Source organism: Juglans regia, chromosome 15, assembly GCF_001411555.2.
Source record: "Juglans regia cultivar Chandler chromosome 15, Walnut 2.0, whole genome shotgun sequence".
NCBI lineage: Eukaryota > Viridiplantae > Streptophyta > Magnoliopsida > Fagales > Juglandaceae > Juglans > Juglans regia.
The window spans coordinates 1,329,043-1,342,611 of NC_049915.1; the positions used below are offsets into that span (position 1 = coordinate 1,329,043).

At 39.3% G+C, this 13,569-nt stretch overlaps 1 protein-coding gene across 1 annotated transcript; it reads left to right on the forward strand.

Moving 5' to 3' along the window:
* Positions 1-535: 535 nt before the first annotated feature.
* LOC118344725 lies at positions 536-1,423 on the forward strand. Its single transcript, XM_035686043.1, has one exon. The coding sequence runs from the start codon at positions 536-538 to the stop codon at positions 1,421-1,423; it is 888 nt and encodes a 295-aa protein (XP_035541936.1).
* The last annotated feature ends 12,146 nt before the right edge of the window (positions 1,424-13,569 follow it).

A 13,569-nucleotide genomic window follows, 5' to 3' on the forward strand; every position in this document is an offset into this window, starting at 1 on the left:
ACCCGGATGAACAATCCTAATCACTGTTCCTGCATGCCACAAACAGTAAACACACACATACACAATGTGTGTATATATATAATAATATATATGTATATAGAAGGGTAAAATATCCTATATTACTATTTTGGTTCTTACAATTAACCTCTCTAAATTTGTAATGTTTCTAATCACATCCCTAAGCAGTTTTATTAACACAATTGGCACAAGAAAATGAAAATTTACCTAGCTAGGTCGAGTGCACGCAAAACAATGTGTTTATCCTTAACGATCCTAGTACTTGTTTTGTTCTTTCCTTGCATGCTTTCCTCTAAACAAAGTAAATGAAGATCTAGGAAAGCAATGAAGGAAATAAAGTGAGAAGCTAGATCTTTTAATTTACACTATATGGCTACAATTACATTATACATATACAAACACATGCATAGGCAATTTATATATAAAGTTAGAAACTCTCGAAGGCTCTTTTTGGAAAACTCTCCAAGAAACTCTCCAAGATTCTTTCCAAGAATACGTCAAGTGATTGGGGCTATGCATGGCTGTCACCGAAGGCCACCAGGCCATTTCGGTGGTTGCTCCTCGCCTCCGATCCTATGCAGACTTGATCCTGGAGACTCCTCAGCCTATCCCTGAAGTCATGGTACCTTTCCGATCTCACAAACTTGTTGATGGAGAGGTATGTATTATTTTTTCTAAAGATGAAGTGGACCGTTCGGCTATACCTTTTCAATACTCTCTAGTATTGAAATTTCTCAGACAAAGACCCTCTCTTGATTCCATAAGAGCGTTCATCAAAACCAGATGGGGTCTATCAAACCAACCGATTGTTTCATCTATGAGTAAGCTGCGGAATGTCTTCGTGCGACTGGCGTTGGAGGAAGACTTTGTTAAGGCTTTTGCTCGTGAGAATTGTGAAATCAATGGAGTACCGTATAGAGTTTTCCATTGGACTACTGATTTCCAAGAAGATCAAGAACCAGTCCGTGTGCCGGTGTGGATCACGCTGCCAGGTCTTCCACCAAACTATTATCATGAATCTTTCCTTCGCAGCATTACGGCTCCCATTGGAAGATTTCTAAAGCGTGACAATCCCACTCGATGCGCTACTCGTACAGATGGTGCAAGAATCTGTTTAGAGATGGATATTTCTAAAGAACCTATTCAAGCGTTGTGGATTGGTACCCCCCGTCATCCACAAAGTCTCTATCAAATTATTGAGTTCGAGACCTTGCCGGCATACTGTCCTAAGTGTCATGTTCAAGGCCATAACTCCAAGACTTGTAAGGGTGAAGGCAAGAAACGGAATGTGCAGATGAAGGATCCTAAAGACAAGGCAACGATGGAACAGGTTTGGGTTATCAAGGAATCCAAAGCTGGGAGTCTTGTTCAGAAGGGTGAGTCTAGTAAGGTGGACGGGAGGTAGTTGATTGTGGAGGACCGTATTCCAAATGATCAAGTTAGGGAGACATCGGATGCTGACCGTATGAATGGTGTTGAAAACAGAGGAATGGAAGCAGTTACTCAATTAGAGCAGGAAGTGGTTGATGGTGAACCGGGGTTCATAATTCAGGTTCCCATAGTTCCAGTTATGGACCAGGTGGGGCCTGGTAGTTCAATGGACGTTGATTTGGAGGTGGCTGATCTTGAGGAGGGGATGTTGTTGGAGCCGAAGCTGCTAGATGAACATGCAGGTTTGTGTTCGGGAATAGACCAAGAACGTGTGGCATCGGGTTCGAAGACTGATATGGCAGGTTTGCAAATGGACGGCATGCTTGCACCCATTATGGAAGTTTTTCATACGGAAAATATTGAAGGACATACGGTGGAGGAGGCCTCGGTACAGGAAGGAGATGCTTCAGTTTTTGAGGAGGTTGGGCGTAAGAATTATTGCTCAGATGGTCACACTTGCTCTGATTCGGACTCGGACGGGGAAGCGGATAATTTAGCTAAAGATAAAATTGTAGTCTCGGATTCAGATTCTCAATTGAATAAAAAAAGGAAAGGGAAATGTATTAAGGTAAGAGGTTCTTCCAGGGTCGTAAATAAGCCCGCCCGGCTTAATTTATGAAGCCATCTTTATTGTACTGGAATGCTCGGGGGATAGGTACGTCAAGAAAGCGCCTTAAAAAATTGGTATCTAAATTTCTTCCTCAAATTCTTGTTAGTGCTTGTGGTCTTCTTGATATGCCTTTTTGTGGGAATTCTTTTTCCTGGTGTAATGGTCACTCGGGGAGATCTAGGCAATGGGCGAGGCTTGATTGTTGCTTTCTTAATACTGCGGCTCTTGATATTTTTCCTGATGCTAAATTGGAATATTTATCTCGTACTTCTTCTGATCATGCACCTATGTCGATTTTTTTGGAGAATCAGTTTGTTTCTTATGGCTATCCTTCTTTTAAATTTCAGCAAATGTGGGTATCTCATGCCCAATTTTTTGAATGTGTTTTGAATTCTTGGAAGGTGGATGTGGTTGGAGGCTCTAGTTTAAATGTGCTGATGAATAAACTTAAAAGACTCAGAATTGCTTTGCGAGAGTGGAATAAGCATGTTTTTGGGAGGACGGAATTTCATATAGCAGAGCTTGAGGCTCGTATTAGGGGTTTGGAGGCTAGTCTGCAATCTGAATATATCAAAGATGTAGAGGATGATCTCGTGGTTTCTCAATTGGAGCTTTCAGTTTGGTTGGAGAGGGAAGAAAAGCGTTTGGCTCAACAAGCTAAACAAGGTTGGATTCAGAAGGGAGAAGCGACATCCACGTTCTTCCGTGCGGTCAGTCGTCGTAATCATAAAGTGGTGAAAGAGATGAAACTTGCAGATGGTACTATTCTTTCCTCACCAGAACAGATCCATGACGGGGCTATTTCTTATTTCTCACAATTCCTGGAGGTTGGTTCTTGTTGTGAAGAGCCGAATCTGGGGGGTTTGGTCATTCCTACTATTTCTCAGGGTGATAATGAATTTCTGGCTCGTATTCCATCATCCCAGGAAGTTTACGAAGCTCTTTGTTCCATTCCGGAAGATAGTAGTCTAGGTGCTGATGGGTTTGGATCGGGATTCTATCGTTCATGTTGGCATATAGTGGGTAATGAGGTTGTTGATGCGGTTTCAGAGTTTTTTTGAGGTAAGAATCTTCTGAGGTTTTTTAATGCTACTTTCTTGGTTTTAATTCCTAAAGTGGATAATCCGACAAGTTTTGATAAGTTTAGACCAATTAGCCTGTGTACCGTGTTTTACAAAATATGCACTAAAATTATGGTTAATCGTCTTTCCCCCATATTGGCAAAAATTATATCTCCTGAACAAGGAGCTTTTCTTCCGGGTCGAAGCATATTTGAGAATATTAGTATTACACAAGAAATGATCCATTCTATTAATAAGCCGGCTCATGGTGGAAATGTTGTTTTGAAGATTGACATGGCTAAAGCATATGATAGTGTAGACTGGTCTTTTCTTTTGCATGTTCTTAAAGCATTCGGGTTTTCAGATTTTTTCTGCATGTTAATTCAAAAATGCATCACTAATCCTTGGTTTTCTGTGATTATGAATGGGGTGCCCAAAGGTTTTTTTAAAGGTGGTCGTGGGTTGAGACAAGGAGACCCTATCTCTCCTTATTTATTTATTATTGTTGAGGAAATTTTTACAAGGATGATAAAAAAACAGGTGGATATGGGTAAGATTATTCATTTTTACCATTCTAGGGGTACTCCCATTATTTCTCATTTACTCTATGCGGATGATATGGTGCTTTTTTGTAATGGGGGAAAAAAATCTTTAAGAACTATTTCTGATGTGTTAAAGACGTACGAACAATGGTCGGGACAAGTAGTTAGCAAAAACAAGTCCTCTATTTTTTTCTCTTCGCAGATTCCTATTTCTAGACGTCGGGCTCTTCTTCGTTTCACGGGTTTTACGGAAGGGACTTTTCCCTTTAAATATCTAGGAGTTCCTATTATTTCAGGAAGATTGAAAATAGCTTATTTTGATGACTTGATTGCTAAAGTTCAATGTAGATTGGAGGGTTGGCAAACCAGATTGTTATCTAGTGGGGCGCGTCTGATTCTTATTAAACATGTGCTTCAAAGTATTCCTGTTCACAGTCTTTCTATCTTAAGGACGCCTAAAGCTGTTATTGAGAAACTTAAAAAAATTATTAGCACCTTTTTCTGGGGTGTTAAAGATGGAAAAAAAAAAGAAAAAATGGCATTCTTGGGTGGATATTTGTAAGCCTGTTTCGGAAGGCGGGATGGGTATTCGGAGCCTTCAAGATGTGCAAACATCTCTACATATGAGGTTAGCTTGGAATCTTTTGCAAGGTACATCTCTTTGGTCTAATTTTTTTCATGCTAAGTATGTTGGTGATAGTCATATTTCTATAGTGGATCTAAGGAAAGGGTCTATTTTTTGGAAGATGATTTTGGAAAATATTCCTTTAGTGCAAACAAATTCTAAATGGAGAGTTAGAGAGGGTAAGCTTCTTTTTTGGCATGATAAGTGGCTTGATGATGCCCTTCATAGTCATAATATTCAGATTTCGGATATGCCAAATCTTAAGTTGGAAGATTATAAAACTGAGTTGGGTTGGAATATGGAGATTTTTGCTCAGTTGGTTGGGCATCAAAAAGTTGAAGATATTATTATGCAATTGGGTAGGGTTAAACATGGGAAAGATAAATTGATATGGCTTCCTAATGATGACGGAACTTTTTCTTCGAAGAGTGCTTGGAATTGTATTCGCTTGAGGGGACCAGATTTCCCTTGGGCAAAATGGGTTTGGCACTCTGTTCTTCCTAAAAAAATTTCAATCACAATGTGGAAGGCCATACATGATTGTCTTCTTGTGGATGATAGAATTTGCAGAATTGGTATTCCTATTGTTTCCCGTTGTGATTGTTGTTCCAGTTATACTTATGAAGATCTAAATAATATTCTTGCGGGAGGTGATTTTGCTGAAAAAATTTGGCGTATATGTTCGGTGGTTATTGGAATTCCGTGGGTGGAAGGTTGTTCATGGAGACAGAGGGTGGAGTGTTGGTATAGGAGGGCTAAGAATTCTAATCGTCCTGGTCAACTGTTGGGTCTTCTTCCGGCAATCATTACTTGGCGGTTATGGGGCCGTCGTTGTAAAGCCCGGATGGAAGGAATAATGGAATCGGTTCAACAAGTTTGGTGTTCCATCAAATATTGGGTTTCTTGGATTGCAGTTAAACTTAACAAGGTTAATTTGTTTAATCGGCGAGATGAAGGTATTTTAAAATGTTTTAATATGCCGTTAAATGTCATGAGGAAAGAGATTGTCATTCCAGTAAAGTGGAATCAGCCTAAGCAAGGTTGGGTAAAGCTGAATGTTGATGGTTGTTCTCTAGGTAATCCGGGCCCTTGCGGGAGGTATTATTCGAGATGAAAAAGGTAATCTGCTTTGTGGGTTTGCTATTGCTATGGGGCATCATTCGAACAATTATTCTGAGCTAATGGGTTTACTTCATGGGCTTCGATATATTGGTTTGATGGGTTTTCTATTTGTGGAAATTGAACTAGATTCTTTGATAGTTCTAAATTGGTTGAAGAATCAGAGATGTGGCTTATGGTATATGGAAGACTATTGGGATGAAATTCAGAGTCGTATAGCTGGTATTAATGTTTCATTTGTTCATTGTTATAGAGAATGTAATTCGGTTGCGGATGGTTTAGCTAAAATGGGTGCTAATGGTATTTCAGGATCATGGTTGTCTCTTCCTGAGTTGCCTCAAGTATTAGAGGTAACATTAGGCTGGATAGAGGGGGTCTCCCTTACTTACGTAGAATCCGAAGCAGTTGATTAAAAGATTTGTGAGCCGGCTGTTTGAGAGGTATGTATTTTTTTGCATTTGATAATTTATTTCTCACTCTATGTTCGTGCAGATTTTGTTTTTGCAGGTTGTTCTTTGAAGGTTTTTTTTTTGGAGGTTTTTGTATAGTGGTTGAGTTTTTTGGTTTTTAGGCTTGGGTTTTGGTTTTATTATATTATTTGTAGCCCCCAGGCCTTGGGTTGTAACCACGGTTTTCCTCCGCCACAAGTGAGGGTTGATTAATAAAATTTGGGACGGAGTCACAATTGGACATGTGACTTTCGGCTCTTCATAAAAAAAAAAAAAAAAGGCAATTTATAAAAAAATTGAAAGAGAAAACCAAGCCTGTTTCCACGACAATATTAGTCATCACTTGCTATCAACAACTTGAGTAAAATGGGAGATAAAAACTCTGTAAACAATTAAGAATTTCTCCAAACCAATTAAGAATTTTACTTAATTGGAGATAAAGTTACTTTCCTATATGTTGGTAAACAAAAGCATAGGGTTGCTCTATTCTAGGTTAGCTTACGGCGTTAAAGGGGAGGCGGTGGAGCATGGGGGCGGCCTTGCAGCCGTGTGGAGGGCTGACTTTCGGCGATGCTGCACCATGGAGGAAGGCGGCGCAAGGCTTGTACGAGGAGCTTGAGCGAGATGCGTCCCCTATCTTCCTTTAGCCTATTTCCTCTCATTCTTTCTCTCTTTCTTCCCTTCTGATGAGTCCCCCCACCTTAGGCTGAGCCTAGAAAACACCATGGGCCCAGTATATTTATCCATTACACATAGTTTGATCACACGAGTCAATGAAAATGTCTTCCTCTTGTGCCTGTATCCCTGTATCTCCGATATATATAAAACACCAAAACCAACATTAAAAAATTGGTCTGATAAATAGCACTTTGATTTAGACCTTTAGAGCTCAAATGCATATTGATTTTGCCAGCCAGAAGAACCTGTTGTTCATGCATCAAGCAATGGAAGTGCTATTTAAATAAATAAATAAATAAAAAAGCAATGGAAGTGCTGTTAACTGCAAAAAATTATAGGGAGGACAGTAGTTTTTTACTATAATTTTGTTAATACCATTCCATCAGAAATCATAATCGAAAGAGTAATGATACATAGAAAATCCTTTGAGTTGGATTTTCATTCAATGAAAAAATCATTGGATGTCTCTGGTTCAAAAGGAACAGATCGATGGGATATATTCATTTATTTATTTCAATCAATCTTGTCTGTAATTTTTTCATTGGGTGAAAATCAAACTGCAATATATTTTACAACTCTACCTTAAACGGAGGGTACGTAATTAAACAAAATTTAAAATTCAAATTCAAGCTAGTAATTTAATAAAATGGCACTATCTTATTAATTGGGAATAAGATAGGTTATGAAATAATGGTATAAATATCATTATTAGAAAAAGGCCTTGAAAAAAATGCTAATCATACAACCATATTGAAAATAAAAAAGGTTAACTTCAAACGACATGCTTATACAAGTCTTATGGAAAAAGTTATGTCCTCAGTATCTAATTAATTAAATGCCTCTTGATCCTAAATCTTATTATCGTCAATCGCATGAATTGATATGATATATTTTAAATGATTTTATCAGTTACTTAAATAAAAATTAATTTAAAGTATGATCAGTCAATTAAAATGATTGAAAATGAGAAAATTATATATAATTTATTACAAAAGCGCATTCCTCAGTCATTAAAAAAAAAGCCAGAAACTTTCAGGAGTCCAAGAAATCTTAGATGGGTGTAATCCGATGAAACCCAGATATTATTTTAAACAGTAATTTTTTCTTCACAATAATATCTCATAAAAATTAATTCACAAAATTTTTTAATTTAATTTAATACGTTACAATAAAAAAATTATTATATTCCAATGTACCATAATTACAAGACACTTCAATTTATAAGTCTTAAGCTGCTTTTGATTGCAAAACTCAGCTAAATTCAAATAAGCTCAGTTTAATTTTAAACTGAGTCTAATATCTAAATACTCAACTCTCAAATTACTAAACTCATCTCAACTCAAAACTTTCTTATACGTGAGACCTACAATATTTTTTAACTTAACACATTTTTATACGTGAGATTTATAATATTTTTTAATTTTTTATAAAAAAATATTAAACTCATCTTAACATTCAAACACACTTTAAACTCAGTTCAACTAAGTTCAGCCTTACTTTTACCACAGTCATTTGCAAACCAAACATTTCTCAACTCCAAATAATAAGTCGTTTCCGATTTATCTGTGCATCAATAATGTGATAGTCATTTCTAACTCCGTCTCTATATTGTCTGACACTTGACGGAAAATTCTAACTGACTAGAGCAGGTTTGGGGTGAGATGAGACACAAAATTCTCATCTCATCTCATCTCATCTCATCATTACACTTTTTTCAAATTTTCATACAAAATATAATAAACAATTCAACTTTTTCAAATTTCAATTTAACTTTTTTAAATCTCAATACAATAATAATATTAAAATATAATATTTTAAACACTAAAATAAAATACAAAATTCTCATCTAATCTCCCAAACCTGCCCTCAAAAGATAAAAATAACAGCAAGGGTCTTCTTTCATTGTCACTAACAAAACGCAGCGTTTCCATAGCAATGAAACGCGGCGTTTTCCCATGGGCTGAACTGCAGCTTGGCATCTTCATTAATCCAAACGCACCGTCTGGACCAGGTGGAAATGCACCGCTTTGGCCTTATTCCTTCCGCATCAAAACCCACCGTTCACTTCCTTTCGATCCACATCAAAAAGCGCCGTGGTATGTAACCCAAACTCCCTAGTCCCAACTCCCAACCCACCGTTTTTAGTTTAACTACTAAGATCAACTACTTCACTTCTCCCATTCACTTCTCTTCGACCCAGAAAGCCACCTCTGTCACAAGCTAGGGTTTCCTCCATAGTTCTCCCCTTCCCTAGCTAGGGTTCCTAACATGTTATGATACGCAGCCCGGTTATGGTTTTTGGTTTTCTCAAACTTCAGTTCGTCTTCATTGTACAAAATACGGAGCCCACACTTCTGCACCGTCAAGCTGCCTTGGCCATCGGTTGAGATAGAAGCGTCAATCCAACCATATATATCATGAAAATCTGGAAACAACCTGCGGGTATATCAAAAATTTTATGCCCAGTTATATTTGTGTATTTCTTGTACACTCCACTAACCTGATTGGTTGCCTCATTCTTTTTTTAATTAAACATAATTGTTTTAACCAATCACATCAATAAAATATATAAAAAATACGTAAAAATGATTTTATGTCATAGAACTCGTGCTATATTAGACAGCCAGATGAATCCACCTCCATCTAACAACTTATTGAGGTCACATTCGGTGAGGCAATAGGTATGGAAATATTGCACATGACTGCCAAGATAGGTTTGATCCAGATGACAAATGAGGTTGGAAGGGCGTTGGGAACCCAGATTGTCATCAGCGTTACTCGAATGCCTTGTATTGAAGCAAGTAATGACTTACCAAAAAGCCCTTCATGATTCTGCACTCAAATAACCAACAAGAAAAGAAGCCTCTCGAAGGAATTATCAAAACCATCTCTGCTGAGGTGTACAGTCCAGATTTCATCATTGTATTTTTCTGTTATGCATATTGTCTATAAATACTCAGTGAATGAGTATTCTTTGTATTCAAGGGAAATACTGAAATCAATAGTGCATTTATAGAAGTTTCGTTTCTTTCAGTAATTTCATCAAGCAGTTCTTGAGCAATGTTTTCGGTACCTTTTTACCCACTCAATATGGTATCAAGAGACTGAAAACAGACTCACGTCTGTATCATCCTGTACCTGTCATGGATTCCCAATCACCCACCCCTCCGGAAAAATCCATTTCTTCTTTTCCTTCTTCCCTCTCCACCAATTTGATCACTATCAAACTTAACATTGACAACTATCTACTCTGGAAAGCCCAGATTCAACCATTTCTTATCGGTCATCGTCTTTTTGGTTTTATTGACGGCTCTATCGCTGCACCACCTCCTCTCATTGATGGAGTTGCTAACCCCGATTACAATCAGTGGGTTTTGCAAGATCAACTTATCCTTTCAGCTATCAACTCCTCTCTCACCGATACGGTGCTTGCTCAAGTGCTAGAATGCACTACTTCACGTGATGCCTGGAACACTCTTCATTCTCTCTTCGCAGCACAATCCTCTGCACATATTATGCAGACCAAATTTCAGTTAGCCACTTTAAAGAAAGGATCCGAAACTATCGCTGCCTACTTCAACAAAGCTACTGCTCTTTCCTCTTCTTTAAGTGCCGCTGGTCATCCTCTTTCTCCCTCTGAATTTGTCATTTATCTCTTGGCTGGATTGGGATCTGATTATGAATCCATCGTAACATCGATTACCACCAGACCAGAACCTTTATCCACCTCTCAAATCTTCAGCTATTTACTAAACCATGAGTCCCGTCTTGCACATCAAACTCACTATCTGCTCTCGGCTAGTCCTATATCTGCCAACTCCACTACCACACCTTCCCAGTCTTCTTCCTCTTCATCTAATAGAGGTCGTGGACGTGGTTCCTACCGAGGTCGTGGTCGTGGCAGGGGTCGTGGATCTTCTTCTCATCCAAATTTCTTTAATTCGTCCTCAGCGTCTCGACCACTCTGCCAGGTGTGTCAAAAATCTGGTCATACAGCGTTGTCCTGCTATCATCGATTTAATCATACTTATCAGTCTGGTCCTCCATCGACTCTTCAAGCTCATTACACTGCCTTCCCTCAAACTCACCCGAATCCATCCACATCAAACTGGTTTCCTGATACTGCCGCAACCAATCACTTCACAGCTGATTTCTCCAATCTTCACTTAGATCCTACTCCGTATTATGGTGCTGATCAAGTCAGTCTTGGTGATGGTTCCTCTCTCTCCATTCAGAACACTGGCACGGCTCGTATTACTACTCCTTCTCGTCAATATTTACTTAAAAATCTTTTGCATGTTCCTGCCATTACTAGAAACTTGTTATCTGTTAGACAATTTTGTGTTGATAATGCCGTATTTTTTGAGTTTCATTCCTCTGGTTTTTTTGTGAAGGATCTACATACTCGGAAGGTGCTCCTTCAAGGACCTGTTAAAGATGGACTTTATGTATTACATTCTGATGCTGAGGCCGAACACCAGCAAATTCAATCCACCAGATCCTCTCCTCCTTTACAGCCGCAAGCCTTAATTGGTGAAAGAACTTCCACACAGACATGGCACTTCCGTCTAGGACATCCCAATCCTCGTGTTACTTCTTTTACTTTACGTCAGTTCAATTTACCTGTTTTGTCTCCCACCTCTACATTTAAATGTCAAGCTTGTTTGCAAGCTAAATCTCATGTTCTTCCTCATCCTCCTTCCCCTTCTCGTTCTCAATATCCCTTTCAACTTTTATTTTTAGATGTTTGGGGACCAGCACCTGTACTGTCCTCTAAAGGTTGTCGTTTCTATCTTTCCATAGTGGATGATTATACTAAATACATTTGGTTTTTTCCTTTACAAGCCAAATCTGATGTTGTTGCTATTTTCCTTGCCTTTCTTCGGTATGTAAGTAATACATTTTCCTCAAATGTGATTGCAATACAAACCGACTGGGGAGGGGAGTTTCGTCCTCTTCATTCACTACTCAAAACTTTTGGCATCACTCATCGCATTACTTGTCCATACTCTCACCCTCAAAATGGGAGTATTGAAAGACGACATCGACATATTGTTGAGACTGGCCTCTCTCTCTTTGCTCACTCCTCTATGCCAAACAAATATTGGGTAGAAGCTTTTCAAACGGCCACTTTCCTCATTAATTCCATGCCGTCACCAATACTTAACAATGTCTCACCATTTCAAAAGCTATTTCGACAAAATCCTGACTACTCTTTTTTTCGAGTTTTTGGGTCCGCCTGCTGGCCCAATCTTCGGCCCTTCAACAAACATAAAATTGATCTCCGTTCTCAACTCTATGTTTTTATTGGTTATAGTCCTGATCATAAAGGGTACAATTGTCTTCATATACCCACTGGTCGTGTGTACCTCTCTCGTGATGTCCGATTTGATGAGTCCTTATTTCCTTTTGCTTCCGCTGGGTCCTCGACTTCAATTCATTCTGATTATCTCTCTGGGCCGCCTTCTCCTTTTAATTCTCATTCTCCACCTATTCGGTCCACAGACATAATCGTATCCTCACGGCCCAACTCTGCTGCTCCATTACACACAGTGTTGCCCCTCTCACAAAATTTATCTCGGCCCATTTCTCCTCCACCCGTAATTGTTCCTTCTCAAACTCTCCCAAGCTCTCCTCAACCCGAACCCAATTCCTCTCCAAATACCAATCTCCAGTTCGACTCATCATCATCAAACCCTAACGATTCTTCGCCCGACTCATCATCAAACCCTAACGATGATCTGCTCCCTTCATCCTCTACCCAACTGCCTTCGGCTTTACCATCTGTTCAATCTCATGGGTCTCATCCCATGATCACCCGATCCAAGGCAAATATTCACTGTCCTCTTCTTCGTATTGACGGAACCGTGCCATGGCCAGCCCCCAAATCAGCCTCCCTCATTACCTCGACTACACCTTCAATCCCTGAAAACCCTACTTCATACACTGAAGCTGCCAAATTCCCTGAATGGCGTGAAGCCATGTCCACAGAATTTCACGCCCTACTTCAAACCCGTACATGGGATCTCGTTCCTCCTTCACCCAAACACAATATCCTTGGCTGTAAGTGGATTCTCAAGACCAAAAGGCGTGCTGATGGCACCCTTGAGCGACGCAAAGCCAGATTGGTCGCCAAAGTGTTTCATCAGCAACCCGGTCTTGATTATTCAGAAACCTTCTCTCCCGTCATTAAACCCGTAACCGTCAGACTTCTTCTTTCGATTGCAGTCACCAGGAATTGGCCTCTTCATCAGCTTGATATACAGAATGCCTTCTTGCACGGGGACTTGGAAGATGATGTATTCATGCATCAACCAATCGGGTTTGTTAATCCTGACTTTCCCAATTATATTTGTAAATTGCGTAAGTCCATTTATGGGTTGAAGCAAGCTCCCAGAGCTTGGTTCTCCAAGTTGAGTTCCAAATTGTTAACTTTAGGATTTCATGCCTCTGTCTCCGATTCCTCTCTTTTTATTTTTTCTGCTAATTCTCATTCCATTTATGTACTTGTTTACGTTGATGATATCATAGTTACTGCTTCCAGTCAATCTCTAATTACTGATTTTATTTCCTCCCTTCGTTCTGATTTTCCTGTCAAAGATCTTGGTGTCCTGCATTTTTTTTTGGGTCTTGAAATCTGCCGTAACTCCACTGGTCTATACATGTCGCAGTCTCGTTACATTACTGATCTTCTCCATAGGACAAACATGCAGGCATCGAAACCAGTTTCCACTCAAATGTGTTCCAAAGTTAAACTTTCGGCTCTTGATGGTCCTTCATTTGAAGACCCTCAACTATACCGCAGTGTCGTAGGGAGTCTTCAATACTTAGCATTTACCCGACCAGACTTATCATTTGCAGTGAACAAAGTATGTCAGTTTATGCATTGCCCTCGGGTTCCTCATTGGCAGGCCGTCAAGCGTATCTTACGCTACCTTCGTCTTACCACCAACCTTGGCCTTCACTTTTCCCCATCTTCTTCTCCTCTCAAACTCACTGCATTTTCGGATGCAGATTGGGCGGGTTGCCCTGATGA